Below are 16,706 nucleotides of genomic sequence, written 5' to 3' on the forward strand. Positions count from 1 at the left end.
ACTAGTTATGAAATGTTGAGGAAAGACAAATGGAATTGCTGCTCAAATACACCTGATTGATACAAAAAGGATATGCTGCAAATGCAGACACAACCCAGGCCTGATGATACTTTGCTTTATTGTTTTGGTGATATGTAAATGTTAGTGGACACAAATACAAATGTCTTATTTGTTTTGATTTAGAAAACTGTGTTGGATTCGAAAGCACAAGAGTTACTATCCAGTTCTCCACAACCTTTGCCAAGTTCAGTCTCAGAAGTGCTTAGGGTGATGATGGATGAAAAACTGCTGGAAAGAGATGATGATGAAGAGCAAGAAGCTGCTTGTACTAGTTGCTTTTGGTAACAACTGGAAATGAGATTTTGACTATCAGAATTTCCTGAAAATGATTCTTTTTCAATGGACAGTTTGAGTTTATTATACTCCCAATTAACAGACTTGCAGTCACATGAAGCAACATCACACTTCTCATCTTGCAGATTGTCAAAGACAGTTCCTTCTTCTGAATCACTTAAGACTACTGGTATCTGAATGAAATCATCATCATCATCATCAGAAATCAGTACAAAACATGAACAGTCATTACAGTCACAGCTAACTAAAGGATCAACATTAGAGTTTTCTTTGTTGAAATAATTACGGCTTTGTTTAGCTTTGGAAATCAGTGACATTGCAGAGTTACCAACCATCTCCTCAGAGATGTCAGATATTTGACCAGTTTCTCTACTTATATCAAGATAGCTACTGGACGGGCTCGTTAAATCAATTTCAACCATATTGCCACTATTCATAGTTAAGTCAACAAGCTTAGTTCTCTTATGGGGAACATTTTCACAGATTTTCCTTGGCACAGTCCATGGTGCAGCAAGGTCACTTTTCATGTCAGAACGCAGTCTTCTGCGACTCTGGTGTTTGGATGGTGAAGCCGAAGATGCACCAGCCTTACCACGCCTACGTAGAACATAGGGGACATTCATTTGGCTTTTGGAGTTCTTTTCCAAACCACTTTTAGCACATTTAGAATTATTAACACAGAGCTTTGTCTGGTTTTTGATGTCAACAAGCACATCAGCTTCAGAATTTTTTTGTTTTCTGTGTTTCTGGAATGCTTTATTAAATTTTGGAGTGAGGTCTAATGAAGAGTTTGAATGTTGCAATGAAGATCCACCTTCACATTCTTTGTTTATTACACCTGAACAAGTTGCTACAGGGCTTCCTGGAGTAGAAATTTGAGGATTATTGCAGTTAGACACAGTGCCAGATTGTAATGCTTCAGCCAGTGTAAGGGTAGCAGGCTTTTTCTTCTTGTTCCGTTTAAACATACCTCGTTTCCAAAAATTTCTCCGACTAATTTTCACTCCAGGTTTTCTATAAGTTACTGGAGAGATATCATTACTGTTATTGTTGTTATTATTAGCATTCTGACTGTCACTATTATCATCTCTGACATCTGTGTTACTGTTTAGAGTGGTTGAACGTTTTACAGGCAGCTTACGGCTTACACATTCACTTGGACATAGTTTTTGGTTTGACTTGCTTGCTGGCATGTCGACAGAATAGTCAGCTTGTTTAGGTGAACATTTTTTTTTTTTACGTTCTTTTCGCAGTTCACAGTCTATAGCCTCACAAGGAGGACATGACCATCGGGTGGGCCGAGAGAGGGACTTGTTTGAGATACAGCCTACATGGCATCCTTGAGAACCACACCAATGGCACACGATAATTTCCCATTTGCTGTCATCTTTGTTGTACTTTCGACCCCGTGGACACAAACAAACATCAAGGTCACAATGAGTGTATGGCTCCAGCAGCTCTTGGTAGGCATGGGGCTCCATTTCCCAAGCAGCATCTTGCTCAGGAATATAGATTCCAATTTGTAACATCTCTGCCTGCAAGAAAAAAGAAATAATGCTTGGTGAAAAATAGAAACAAATTTAAAAAGCTGAAGTTTGAGAAGAAAAAGAAAGTAATTGCAAACAACTTGACCCTGAAGGGATGAAAGGCAAAACTGATCTTGGCAGAATTTGAAGTCAAAACGTAAAGACAGACAAAATGCTGCAGTAATGAATTTGCCAACTTGCCATCTTTGGTTTAATATATATTGAAAATCAAACATTAACTGCATCAAATTTTGGGCTGTTCTCTCAAGTAAACTTTCTATGTCTATATTGCAAAAGTATTCAAAGTATTTAGTTCAAATTCTGGAGTCAAACTTTGCTTTTTATCCTTCATTAGGGATTGTGTCAAAGTTAGAAATTAATTATTATTATTATTATACAGTTTGGTAAAATCAGTGGAATTGGTATGTGTAGTATGTTTATGTACAGAATTATCTATGCAGTCCATGGTGTTTTATGTAGTTAGAGTGGTGTCCATAGATATTTAAGTGTTTAATTCCTTCAGAAAAATAAAGCAGAAGTTTGGTAAAGGAAATAATTTATGAACAAATTTTTTATCATATGTGGTTATATGAAATTTTAAGCTTGTATTTGCATGGACTTATTCAGAGAATTAGCTGCAGAAATTTGTTTTGTTTAGAAAGTACTTTCTTTGTTACATGTGTGCACATAAATTATAATTATTCTAAAAAAAAAAGTAAAAAGAAAAAAACTTATTGGAAATACTTACAAATCTATCTAGTCAATAATGGAATCCTCTGTAGGAATAAGGAAAATCTAAAAGTTGAAAAAGAAAGGTAGAAATAATAAAATGGTAGCATACCTGAAATAGTTCTTTATTACAACATAGAGGGCATTTGAAGAAGTGTAATCCAGCAGCTAATGCTTGACGTTGGATACATGTACGATGGAACCAGGTGTTCTTGCAGCATGGTGCTCGCAGTGTGTCATTGGAGGCACGAGCTTCTACAGCATTCATGCAGATTACACACATACTGTTGGCAGTTCCAAAGAAGGATAAGCGGTCACTCACTTGGCATGCTTGTCGAGGTCTGTGGCTGGGACAGAATGAACTATAGGAGTCAAAATATTGGTTCAAAGCACCAGCTTTTTGGCCACATCCAAAATGGAAGACTTTACTGTAAAGATAAAAAGAGAGAAACAACTTACTAGTAAGACTTTCACAAATGGAAGATTTCAATAAAATCTAAGCCAACAGACAGCAAGGACAGTGCTGCCACTATCATTTTTGTTTTCATGCTTTCTTGGGTTAGATGGAATTCACTGGTGCAGGTTTTCCATAGTTGGATGCCCTTTTTGTTGCTAACCTGCAACCATTCCCAAGTCAGGTGATATTTCCCATTGGCCAGACATATTTTCAAGAAAAACTAGAAATGTGATGTCAAGAGAAGGAGACACAAACACACATCATATCATTGGCTTTTTTCCAGTTTCCACCTCCCAAACCCATTAACAAGGCTTTGGTCTGCTGGATAAATTCAAAAACCATGTGGTTGAGAAGGAGAGAGATATTATACCTTTGTTTTATGTGCTTATATCAGTTTAGGAGAAAATATACAACATGAGCAAGAATCAAATGATTTTTGCAAACCACAAAAGTAAAATGAACAATAAATATTATCTCAAAGCTTCTCATATCACAGAAGTCTAAAAATAATTCAATTTTAGAGGGATATCCACATCAAAATAAAAAAGAAAATATGTAAATAGAGGAACTATATATAACTTGCTCAAGTCATTTAAGTTTAAGAAGAGAAAAGGCAAAGAAAATTATTTTCTATATATTTAGTACCTGGGCAATGTCAAGTACCATTATAAGTCAGTAATAATTTTTATACTAAAACTATATCCTCTCATGTCATTCTAAGATCTAGTAGTTAAGTGCTATATACTTTTCTGAGGAAGTCTAAAAAAAACAAACAAAAAAAAACTGAAACATGCCTAAGTGTTTTTTTGTTTTTTTTTTGTCATCTTATTGGAAGAAATTACAGAGAGCTGACATTCAAGAGGAGACAGACTGGGTATAGTAGTAAACGTGGGGCTTGGAACAGGATACAAAACAAAGAAAAATGAATGAGCTAGCAGGGACTGAATCAAGATGCTAAACGACTAGCAGTTGGAGTGCATTAGCAATCAGATTTACTTTACTATTAAATTGAATTTCAGAGTTCTCTTCCCTGCATTTCTTAAGAAAAATTGTCATTAACGTACACTACAGGGGTGTAATTTCAATTAATTAAATATTCTACTTTGGATTACCATATCAAATGTTAGCCTTCATTTACGCTCTCTCTCTGATTAAACGAATAAAACTGAGGAACAAATCCAGTTAGTTTTATTCAAAGGTTATCATACTCACAAATGTTGAGATATCCTCATTAACTAGTCAGTATATCCCGAATGCCACCCTGCCAGGGATGTCAAAGTCATGGGACTGCAGCATGATGGATTGTGAAGTGGTAGTAGAAGAGCTCAACTGAGCCAACAGTGTTTCTTACATTGATGCTGAGGTGAAGGAATCCTAGAAGATCAACAGTCAGGATCATCAAGCTCTATCAAGGAGAGAGTAACTGCAATGCATCCATGGTTGTGTAATCAACTAATGGAAAATTCACTATGACTGAATTCAAATTGGCCTGCATCTTCGTTTCTCTGCATGCAGGACAAAGTGGCCATTAAATCAAATGAGGGATTCATATTATGAAATACCTTTTTTTTTTTCTTTTGATGACACCTAATGAAGTGCTTTTGGCCTTCCCAACAACATATTTGTCATTAAATCAAATAGAAGTTTTATGATCTGATCCATTGAAGTAATATATATTTTTTTCATTTGACTGCAATTCTTCTTCATTCTTCATCAGAATGGAGAACTGCAATATTAATTTAGTTTCATAAATTATTTCAATTATTCATCATCATTATTTTAACATGCACTTTTCCATACCATGAAAGTATAATGGCAAAAATTACTGGATGACAAATAAAAATGGAGAGGAATTGAAGAAACCAGGGATCACAAGAGAAGGAATGTAATTTCAGACTCTGAGAATCACTGCTTTAAACAGATTTTCACAAGGTTTATTTAATTTTTAATACTGTGATATCACTTTGTTATACTTTATCATTCACATGCTATTCTAAAATTAATGCTATATATTGTCTTTGTTTTTAACATATATTTCCAATGAAACAGCATATTGAAAAATGTAACACAGTGAATAGAAATAAAACTTTAGGCATTACACAGATCTTTATTATGTAAGTATAAAGAAAATCAGATCTACAGTGGAAATGAGATTATATCACTGATGTAAATTTTAAATTATGAACCTTGGCAATGCTCTGAGTACTTGCTACTAGTTATTACTATATTATAATGTCTGTCTCAAGCCTTTGGGCCCAACTGGCTGGAGATGTTTCTGGTTCTTGTGAAGTTTAAGCAACTAAGGGTGTAAGACACCCCACTAAATAAAATTTAAATCAATTGCAGAAATAATTGCACCCCCAGTTGTTGCTAGTACTCATTTACAATTAAGTAGACTGAAGCAAAGTGAAATAATGTGCTTTGTTCAAGGACACAATGCACTGCCTAGTTTGAGAATTGAACCTATGACCTAACAATCATGAGTCCAACACTCAAAGCATCATGCCACATTCCTTCACATATTACTACTATGCTATAACTACATTAAAATTGTAACTCCATTTTTATTATGCTTTCAGGTCTAATGTGAAGGTGTGTGGCATAGTAGTGAGAGTGTTGCACTCATGTTCATGAGATTGTGGTTTTGATTCTCAGATCAGGCTATGCATTGAGTTCTTGAACAAAACACTTTATTTCATGTTGCTCCTGTCCACTCAGCTATAAATCAGTTTCAGTAATAGTTGGGAAGCTAATCATGTGATGGACTACTGCCCCATTCAGCAGGGTGTGTTATAATGTCATTCACTTATATGTCTTATATTTCTCCTCAGCAATATTAACCAATAAAGTGAGCTAAACCTGCTACACTCAATATCATAAAGGGATAAAAACACTTCATCTAATACAACAATGGCATTCAAAACAATTAACATTATCAACAGCTCTAACAAAGATCATATCACATCAAATAACATACTTTCATTAAAAACAAGCATTCTTCACCATAATCATACAATTAAAATGTGAATCAGAAAACATTTACACATTTTAGGAAATCAGAGTGCTCACAATACTCTCTACATTTCACTTAATATTTCACTGATTCAATGACTAAGCAGTTGCCACTCAAGATCTATGATAAAGTATTAATATAAAAGAATAAACTGATTCTGTATGAAGGTTCACTGCCATGAAAGATAAGGACAGATGCCTGCAACTGGGTTAATGTGTTCAATTACTTATTATAAACTTTTTTTTTTAATTATGCAGACAAGCAGAAAATTGACCATGGGGAGGTTTTCTGTTAGTTCCTAAATGATATTTACACACTTGAATAAATTTCGAATAATAAAAGCATTCAAAAACAGCATTACAATTTATGAAGGAATCCAGTATTATGTTGACTGAACATATGCCATGTTAATCTCTCTCTTTTAAACAAACTCAAAGGTAGTCCACCTTCTATGTGGTTGTTTATCATCATCACAGGCCACATGAGTATACTCTAAGGCCTATAGCATACCAACAAATTCACCTCTGATAATCTTTTTTTTTTTATTTCAAATTATGCTTGTATCTCTGGAAAATTTTATTTTATTAAAAAATATTTATTTCACAAATTCCAGAAGGGAAAGGATGGAATAGTCCTAAAAAGTAATATTTTTTTCCCAACATAATTGTAACTTACATCATACAAGACATGAAAATTATGAGGAAACTAAGTCAAAGTGTGTAAATTATTCAAAACTCTTCCCTTTCACCCTATCTTTGAAAACTTTTTCACAACAAATTCCAATATAATTGTAATCTACACCATCTGAAACATACTTGTAGAAAATGTCATTAAACATGTTCACTTTGCAGAAAGTTATGAGGAAACAAAATCAGGCGGAAATATTTTAGGAAAGAAAACAATGCAAGTTTATATTAGTGTAACTGATGTAATTTAAGCCCATCTTTCTTATTCAGCTTCCTATTTCTTCAACAAAACCAAATATGAAAGGTTACAGAAATCAACATCATTTTGCAGATGTTAGATTAAACTTATAATTTGGAGAAATATTTTTACTGATATGTTTGTAGAAAGTAGCATTGCAAATATTTAGGTAACCTATATATTTCCAGAAGAAGTATAAACAAAGGCATTTAAAAATGCTATCTTACAATGCAAGATAACTATATTACAGTGAATAAAAAATAGTTCCGTGACTGAACCATGTTGTTCAAATCTTCCTCAAAAGAACCTTGAAAACCACATTTTGATAAAAATTTATTAAATTTGGAATTTATAAGAATTTTCTAGACAGTGTAGATTTTAATAATTGCTTTCTTTATTATAGCATATAGATATTTAATTATCAGCTCATCAGGTGTGAGCTCCATTCATATATAGCTGTTTACCTATTAATAGAGAATAGCTAGAGAAAACCACATTCAACAAATTAATATTCTGGCCAAGGTGAGACTTGTCTCCCAATAATTGAACACCACAGAGTCTGGAGATAAATACTTTAAGTCTCAATGAAATATTATAACCTTGCAGTTGAGTTGTTAATGTTCAGAAGATCAATCACATCTTAGTATATCTACACAAATTTTGTACGTCTTTCATAGCTAGATATAGAATAAGAATACTAAAAAGTGAACATTCATCTCCTTAATGTTATCTAGGTAGTCATGAATCTGATTTTAAATTATGCCAAAAATAATTGTGCCTTTTACTCTTCATTGAGTAAAAGGCGCGATTTTGTCTTCATAGGTTGACAAAATAAGTACCAGTTATTATATATATATATATATATATATATATATATATACTGCATGGAACCTTGGGCAAGTGTCTTCTACTATAGCCTCGGGCTGACCAAAGCCTTGTGAGTGGATTTGATAGACGGAAACTGAAAGAAGCCCGTAGTGTATATATATTTATAGATATATATGTGTGTGTGTGTGTGTATGCTTGTGTCATTGTTTGTCCCTCCACCATTGCTTGACAACCGATGCTAGCGTGTTTACGTCCCCTTAGCGGTTCGGCAAAAGAGCGAGCATAGAATAAGTACTAAGCTTACAAAGAATAAGTCCTGGGGTCGATTTTTTTTCAACTAAAGCAGTGCTCCAGCATGGTCACAGTCAAATGACTGAAACAAATATATATATATATATATATATATATATATACACACACACACGTGTGTGTGTGTGTGTGTAGATATCAAACAATGAGAATGAGTACTCAACACCGCATTGGTGGGTACAGATTTATTTGTAGATTAAGGCTATCATTGGTTTCATGTAAAGGAAGCCCTTAACAGTTATCAAACTTGTCACAGGGGACATCAGTGTTTATCTCCGGAAATGAACACTGATATTCCATGTGATAGGCTTGATAACTGTTAAGGGCTTTCACAACATGAAACCAATGGTAGCCTTAATATATATATGAAGCAAGCACCGTCTCGAGTTCTAGGACTTATAGGACAGGTTTCCAAGTGATCGAGATTACAGCATTTCCACTGAACGAGATACTGGTCCGTTGCAGGGTTACTCATTTACAGCTGAGTAGACAGGAAAAACGTGAAATGAAGTGTTTTGCTCAAAAACATAACGCACCGGCCGGTCCGGGAATCCAAAGCTCGATCTTGCGATTGTGAGTGTACCACCCTAACTACTAGGTCACTTACCTTCATTGTACCAGTACCAGTAATATATAATATATCATAATAAAAAACAAACTACATCCTTACACAGCGACTCTCGTGCTTATTATTAAGTAACATATTCAAAGAGAATATTTCTTTTTACGTAGATTCGTATTATGCTTATGTCAAAGCATCCTAATTACATATGCTTAGTCTGATATATATTAAAGCCAATATCTCAAGCATTTTTACAATATACATTTGTCTGCAACTATGAAACTGCAGTCTTAAAATAAAATTAACGAAATTTCAGTTGGTATCATTAAGATAGGGAGAATGAGTGGGAGAAAAAATATCAAATTAGTCAGTCAGATGATACACGAAAAAAAACAAAAAACAGAAAAGCCGAACTATTGATTTCACAAAGTAAAGAATATATATTATAAAGTAACGTGTGCTGTGATGTAAACAGATTGTAACATGGGAAGGAAATACAAGAGAGACGGTCGGAAACAGATTAACAAAGTAATAAGGACTACAAGCTGGTAGTATACGATCCAGTGAAAACCGTCTACAACACATTTTGTCCCGGGTCGGCCTTGACTGAGCAGATCCATAATTATAAACGTTCCAGTGAAGACCATCTCGCCTTCTTGCTAGAAGAGTGTATCCCAGACTGCCTTGTCTTTTATCATGTCTTTTTTTTTATAAGACAGGGTGTAACTTCAAGGAGATTTGGTCGATATTTCTAGCAGGTTGATAGACCACGTAGATTCCATCAGTCTCGTAGCCGTAATCATAAAAGAGTACAAAAATGAGAGTAAGTTGCTGAAAATTAGTTTAAAAAAATTTGGTCAATGAACATACAATTAGGCTTAAATAACATATGGTTCCAGACAAGAATGTAATTTTAAAATTATCAAATAAGAAAAAAGTTTTCTGAACATTGATAAACATGTACATAACACTTTCCTACTCTTGGAAAAACATGACAGGCTTTCTTCAGTGAATCACTGTTCTTTGGTTTCAGATTTCAACCAATTTATATAAAATGATGAATAAAGCATTCAACTTTTTAACCTTTACAACAACGAATAAATATTACAAAAAGAATCTCTAAATTGCAGTTTTAGAACTGGAAACTTTCGGAGCAGGGATCTCGGCTTGTCTTTTTCACATTTGTTTGACAACTTAAGGATTAATTTAGACACAATAATTATAAGAGTAAAACAGATATTAATCAGTTTTTAAAATATGAGAATTTTTTCTCATTTCCATCTACACTAAAAAATATTCCTGTGGGCAAAACATACGGAGATTCATTCATTTGATAAGGAATCCTGAACCATTAAGTGCTACTGTGGTCATAACGGTAAATAACATCAACAACGGTCAATATCCATTACTTTGACAAACCAAAAAGAGAGCAACTAAGTGGTCACTTGAGCCGTTAGAAGTACCAGCTAAATCTCCCTCAAATCGCACCCGGCCGTCTTAAAAAAAAGGACACGTTGGATAATGCGGTCCCAAGTTTCACGAACATATGAGAAAAAAAGCCCAGGGAAGTCATGCCTGGAATGTTTTTGATCATAAATCTGCTTGTTCAGTGTTGACCAGGGATTCAACAACAACAACAACAAGCATTATTTTGACGACCAACAATCAATATTCAATTCACAGGCATAACAAAACAACTATTTGTTTTAAATTGAGTAAGACAATAAAATATTTATTCGCCAGAAAAAAAAAGCTGTATGGACGTTAGGTCAGAAAAACGAAGAGCAGTGTCATGAGGCTGAGAAGGACGACGTTTCCCAGTGACACTTTCCGAAGGAAATTTAAATCTTCGGGGTAAACCAAAAGGTAATTGAACGCTCTTCGTCTCAGCTTCACGCGGTATATTTAAAATGCCTGTAACCTATTGCTGTATAGCACTGCAATATATATATATATATATATATATATATATATATATATATATATATATGTATGTATGTATGTATGTATGTATGTATATATATATGTATATATACATACACATAAAGAGAGAGAGAGAAGGAGCAATGATAATCCAATCTCATTCACGGAGGATAAATTTTAAATCCGTTTGGTAATGCACAATCTAAATAAATGTATTTAGCTATTTTACACGCTTCTAATAATGATATTTTATAATCTTTGATGCTCAGTAAGAGTAAATAAAAAGTGGCAATATATATTTTTTAAGCGATATCTGAAATAACCACACACACAGACGCGCACGCACTCATAAGGTACATGAAAATCCGTTATTCCCAATTGTTTTATATATATCTAAATCAAGGACCACATGGAGTGTGACGGTTTGGTGTGGTGTGTATATAAACAGCAGCAAGGAATTTGAGTTACTGGAACAACATAATTATAAAAAATAAATAAATAAAACAAATTAAAAATAAAAAGCTGTATCGCATAAACTTGTTTGAATATCGCTGACAACCACAGATGGATATTTATGTATCTTTCAAAGCAGATAAAGAAACAAAAGTAATTTTTTTAAATAATGCATTTCATTTTCAAATTAAAAATCGAGCAATTACAGAGATCAATTTTCTGTTATATTAATGCAATAATGCAACAAGTAAGAATCATTCTCTAATTAAAATTAATTACATTTTAAACTACGATAAACAAGTGGTGTGTTCGTAGTGGATGCAACATACACCATAGGCTTTTTGTTGTTAAGCCTCACTTATACTCCAATTTAAGCAGACCTATTTTCGAAGTGTTCCAGACATGACTATCCCATCTTAATTTGAAACAATGGATCGAGGACTATAACTCTTCTATACATCCTGCCTTTTTTTTTTTTTTTTGGAAAGAGCAGGGTGTGGTTTGAAGGGAATTTGGTTGTTATTTTTAGCAGATCGAGCGATTATGTAGAAGATCTTGTGTTGAGGCTCGATTTGACAATTACAAAGACAAGGTAGAAATTCCATGTATCACAGGTACCATTTATATAGACCATGGGCTAACGGAAGATGAATCAACACCGACATGATTTTTTTTTTTATTTCTAAATTCATGCCGGTTTGTTTGACCTTGTATTTTAATCCTTAATAATCGATACTTAGTACCAGTAATATACTATTATGGAATCAATCAACTAAAAAAAAAAAAAAACAAGGTTGAAATATTAAAGTAAAGTATTAGTCCTACAGCTTAGAAATATGGAATTCATGTAGTGTAGCTGTGTTCCAATATGTAGTTAAGCAGGACAATCCTGCAGATATCGCAGACGATCTATCGTGAAATGAGAGATGGAGTTCTAGGCATTATGAGTACCACAAAGTTTAATTTCTTCTATTAAAATATTAAGTTTTATATACAAAAGAACGTTCAACATAAAGTTGAATCTCTTTAAAACAAAACCAACAAGAACAAATAAATCATGAAAACTATTTTATAAAAATTCATAGAACTGTAAAAAAATACAACTATAAAATTGTCTAAGCCTAATAGTTTAGCAATTAAAGGATTAAGTGTAGGCTAGGGTAAATTAAAAGTTGGGTAGAAATAATTTGACCTAAAATGACCTGCATAACACAGATGATGCGAACACCTGCGTAAGCAGATTCCTTCACTCGCTCCACACGGGTGAAGTTCAAGGATATTCTAGTTACAAAGCGAGAAACTTCTCAAAGAAAACTAAAATTCAAAATCAACAAGGGGAGGATCCAAAATAAATAGTTGTCAAATATTATCTTTAAAATATGTGGATAGACTTACCGACAGTTTTTCACAACACAACCAATCGTAGCTCCATTTCTACGGCAGAACGTACATTTAAGACGTGAACCTCTGGATTTTTCTTTCCAGATATCTCCCGGTAGAAACCCAAAGATCCCGTCTTCTTCTGTTTTACCTTTCTGTGAAAGCCCACTTGAAAAAAGCATACAGAAATAATGGACTGTCATTCTACATTTTTGTACTTTACGCCCGAAAATTTCTTCGTTGTCATCTGTTGTTTCACAAAATAAACACATATCAGAATATTGAAATGTATCATCTTGACTCTTTTTCTTTTTCCCCTTTCGATTTGGACGTCCAGGTGATGTCATGTTGAACGATAATGGTTATACTTCTGTCCAACTTCCCGCCATCTACGATCTCACACATTTATGACGTCACAACAAGCCCTTCACAACGAGGTTTTAGTAACAGCTTACAAAAATAGGAACTGGATCGGCAAAAGTTTTATCAAATAATTCTAAAATGAACTATATTCATTTTACAATTATTTGATAAAATTATATTGTCTATAGAAATTTAAAACAGTCTTTTCTTAAAAATCAATACATTTATCAGTTATATTATCAATATTCGTATCTACAGCTTTTGAGCAATATGGTTTACTATTAGATTATGTTTTTCGTTTTTCGTATTTTTATTTTTAGTAATTTCTGACGAGCTTTAGAAACTATATAAGATTTATCTTATTGTCTCCCAATTAACTTTTAGACTCATCAGCAATCTTTCGATTACAACGTTTAAATTATATAACTTTTCAAAGTATATTTTAACGGCTCATACCTCACCAAGTCAATTAATAGCCACAGAGTGACTTTCTCGGACAGAATAATAATTACACATCCAACTTTTTATTAGTTGTTACTACTATCCGGCATAATATATTTTGGTTACTGATCATGCGATTAAGTAATAGTAATAAATAAATATTAAATTCGGTGTATTTACAGTTACTTGACTTGATTCGTCTATATAGATACATGCATGCATGAGAAACTGCTAAGTTAGCATTGCCTCAACTTCTACCGTCTGCTAAATATGAAATGGTGAATTACAATGCCGCTCTAATTCTCTCTCTCTCTCTCTCTCTCTGTCAATCTTTCGCGCGCAATTTTGATATATTTACATTTTCTAAATAAATAAATACAATTGTCTGCAACCAAGAGCAAAATAATACTAAATATATGTCGTGGACCCCATATGAATGCCTGATCAAACTAACTGCTGTGACAACAAAATAAAATGCCACGAAGTATATTAATTAGTATTTATCAACGACACCGCCCATATTACAATATAGAAGGTCAGGCGTCAAATGTTGCACTTAGTGTTTCAAGGACAGGTCTAATATAATATTTGTATAAAATAGGATATGATGGATTGGCGAGACAGTTTGAACGATGGACAAAATGCTTTGCCATTTTACTTAAGTCGTTCTAAGTTCAAATCCTACAACGAACGAGTTTGCTCGTCAACTTGGAATCGATAAAATAGATACCGGTCAGGAACTGGAACTGATTTTTATCGAGTGTAACACCCTCTGGATTTGAGATCTTATATCTATATTAGAGATCAATATTTGTATACAGAGAACAGAAAAAGTACAGTCAATCACTACTCGTGAGTATGAATCGATTACATGTACTACGCTTTCATTAATTGTTTTAGGTATCTATGTAACCACAAGCAAAGACGCCCATTTGGCCCCTCACCTTTAATCTGGCGGAACGTCCAAAATGTGACAGCTGGTGGAAGAGAATGTACTAGCACTTTGACAGATATTCATTACAGCTGAGAAGACTGGAGCAACATAAAACGGAGTGTCTTGCTCAAGGACACAACAAATCGCCCGGTCCAGGAATTAAAACCCCAACTTCCTGATCGTGAGTAGAACACCCACCAGCCCATGAGCTTTCACGTAGAGAGAACCGAGAATTGTAGTGTAGCTACAGTGGGGTTTGTAGGGGCGGCCCGCCCCGGCCGGCACTTTTAAAGGGGTTCCACTTTTGGGTCTGCTGTAGGCAATATGTGTTTTTTGTGGGGTCCGGAAGCAGCAAACGGAAGGGCCGCCCCGAGCAGCACACACTCTACGCTAGTGGGTAGATAGGGCAGCAGACTGTAGACCAAAAGATTTAGGGCTTGTATAATAATATCCACACTGTTGTATCTATAACCAAGACAACCCAGCCCGTCAAAGAAAAAAAAAAGAAAAAAAAAAAAGGTACTGTGGAGCAGTTCAGCCCATCGGTGTACGCAGTGAGGGTGGTGGTATAATTGTTTAGTGTCTCATTTTCTTTCAGTACAAGGCTCAAACATTCATATATGCATTTAGAGAAATGTGAGCAGATATTTGGTGAAATTAAATTACTGATCAAGTACTGGTGTCAATATACCGACGACGTCAAGGCGGCGAGCTAGTAGAATCGTTATCATGCCGGACAAAATGCTTTGCGACATTTCATCCGTCTTTACATTTTGAGTTTAAAATTGCCTTATATCCTTTCTGGGGCCGATAAAATAAATACCAGTTGAGTGCTGGGAATCGATGTAATTGACTTCCCCCTCCCTGAAATTGCTGGCCTTGTGCCAAAATTTGAAGCTAGTTTGTGACCTTTGTACCTATGTTAACAAATATTATTGGTATTTAGAGGAGGAAAAGTAGTACCCATGATCTTTGCTAACACTCCTAAACTAGGAAGTCGGTGCAGTCATTGTGCACTTTGACCTTCTATGGGTAGAAAGAAAGTTCCAGGTGGTCGCAGTTTTGGACATATTGAAAGATAGTGAACAACATATTTAGTGTGGGTTTTGAGTGAGCTGAGATAGCAGATATGACGGGGGTGGGATGGAACAAAAACTAGACAAGTCTGGCGTGAGGGTGTACCAGGTGAGTTGAAGTGGAGGTGGTTTGAGTTGGCCTGAGACGGCAGAGATAAAGAAAAGAAGACATGCATTAAAAACACTATAACATAATCTGAACACTATTTCAGAAAATTATCTCCGTTCTCTTTGAGCATATAAAACAAAAATTTAGCTGCAGTAAAATGAATAAGACAAAATAAAGTAAATTTGCCTGTTCAGTTCTCCAGAATTACATTCGAAAAAAGACTCATATACATCAATACCCATCCTTGGACATCAGAAACGTAACAAAAACTTAAACTATCAAGGTCAAATTGAAAGAGGACCATAGAAAAATGGCCCATATGAAATTAACGAAACTAGACTAAAACATACTCTATAGCAGTACTCCGTAACCTTTTTTCACTTGCAGTACACTTCTTTTCAAAATTCGGCGGCACACCTGAACTAAAAATATTACTGAACCTATAGGGAGAAAAATTATATCCAGGTTACACTGTGGCACACCTAGCATTGTCTCATGGTACACCAGTGTGCCGTGGAATACCGGTTGCGGAGCACTGCTCTGTAGCTTCTTCACGATCTGCAGGAATGGCTCTTTTCATATATTTACACACCATGAACAGAAATTATTGAAAATAGTCATTACTCATTAGCACCATTTTAGACATCATCTTTTGAAAATTGAAAATTATCTAAGTAGACATTAGTTCGGGAAAAAAATTGACTTGGAATCCAGCAGAGAAAAGAATATTGATTGTTAAACACCAGAAATTATCCAGATATTTTATTGGTAACCTCAACTACAATCAGGTCAAAGTTGAGGAAAAATTTCTAGAATAAAGTACCGGTCAACTGACTATGTTTCAAACTCTCTCAACTTCAATTACAACAACAATGCTGATCAATTTTTACTCTCGGAGGTGATGCAACAGCACAAAATAATGATACAATACTTGCAATGTATTGGTTTCAAACAGGTAACAAGAAAGTAACAAATCAGAAGTGACTCATTCTGCCCTACCCCTTCCTTAAAATAAATATCAGAGTACTAGGGGTCGATATAATAGATTAAAAGTCTTGAGGTATCTAAGCATTATGACTATCCAGTGATTGAAATAAAAGAATAGAAAGAACATAATCGTTCGTATAAGCAATGAGATATAATCCTGAATATACGTTTAATTATTACAACACCCAAATAAAATTTACATCAATATTCAGCTCATCATACTCACTGGGAAAGAACTGTTTCCTCTTTACATCCAATCAGCATTAAAATAACAGCGAACTTTTTCTTAGACTTTATATTTTCAGAGATTTCCACTACAAGGCAAGACTTCCTTTTGT

The 16,706-nt window shown here is 34.4% G+C and overlaps 2 protein-coding genes across 2 annotated transcripts in view; one reads left to right on the forward strand and one right to left on the reverse strand.

Moving 5' to 3' along the window:
• Nucleotides 1-101: 101 nt before the first annotated feature.
• Nucleotides 102-13,026, reverse strand: LOC106879892 (uncharacterized). The gene is made up of 3 exons (XM_014929629.2): nt 12,474-13,026; nt 2,722-3,037; nt 102-1,889 (listed from the first exon to the last, which is right to left on the reverse strand). The coding sequence occupies exons 1-3, from the start codon at nt 12,803-12,805 to the stop codon at nt 180-182; spliced, it is 2,358 nt and encodes a 785-aa protein (XP_014785115.1). The 5' UTR covers nt 12,806-13,026; the 3' UTR covers nt 102-179.
• An 869-nt stretch (nt 13,027-13,895) lies between these two features.
• The window catches only part of LOC106879894 (inositol monophosphatase 1), a 39,201-nt gene continuing 36,390 nt past the window's right edge, over nt 13,896-16,706 (forward strand). The window contains exon 1 of the mRNA XM_014929637.2: nt 13,896-14,114. The gene's annotated coding sequence lies outside the window, so the exon portion shown is untranslated. The remainder of the gene's footprint in view (nt 14,115-16,706) is intronic.

This window comes from Octopus bimaculoides, chromosome 3, assembly GCF_001194135.2.
Source record: "Octopus bimaculoides isolate UCB-OBI-ISO-001 chromosome 3, ASM119413v2, whole genome shotgun sequence".
Classification (NCBI taxonomy): Eukaryota; Metazoa; Mollusca; class Cephalopoda; order Octopoda; family Octopodidae; genus Octopus; species Octopus bimaculoides.

What these genes read in the sequence shown, in the direction of transcription:
- LOC106879892 (XM_014929629.2), bottom strand. Translation starts at nt 12,805, where the DNA reads ATGACATCACCTGGACGTCCAAATCGAAAGGGGAAAAAGAAAAAGAGT. An exon ending in TGTGTTGTGAAAAACTGTCG is followed by an intron (nt 3,038 to 12,473) that starts GTAAGTCTATCC and finishes TTATCTTTACAG; the next exon opens with TAAAGTCTTCCATTTTGGAT. An exon ending in GTAATAAAGAACTATTTCAG is followed by an intron (nt 1,890 to 2,721) that starts GTATGCTACCAT and finishes TTTTTCTTGCAG; the next exon opens with GCAGAGATGTTACAAATTGG.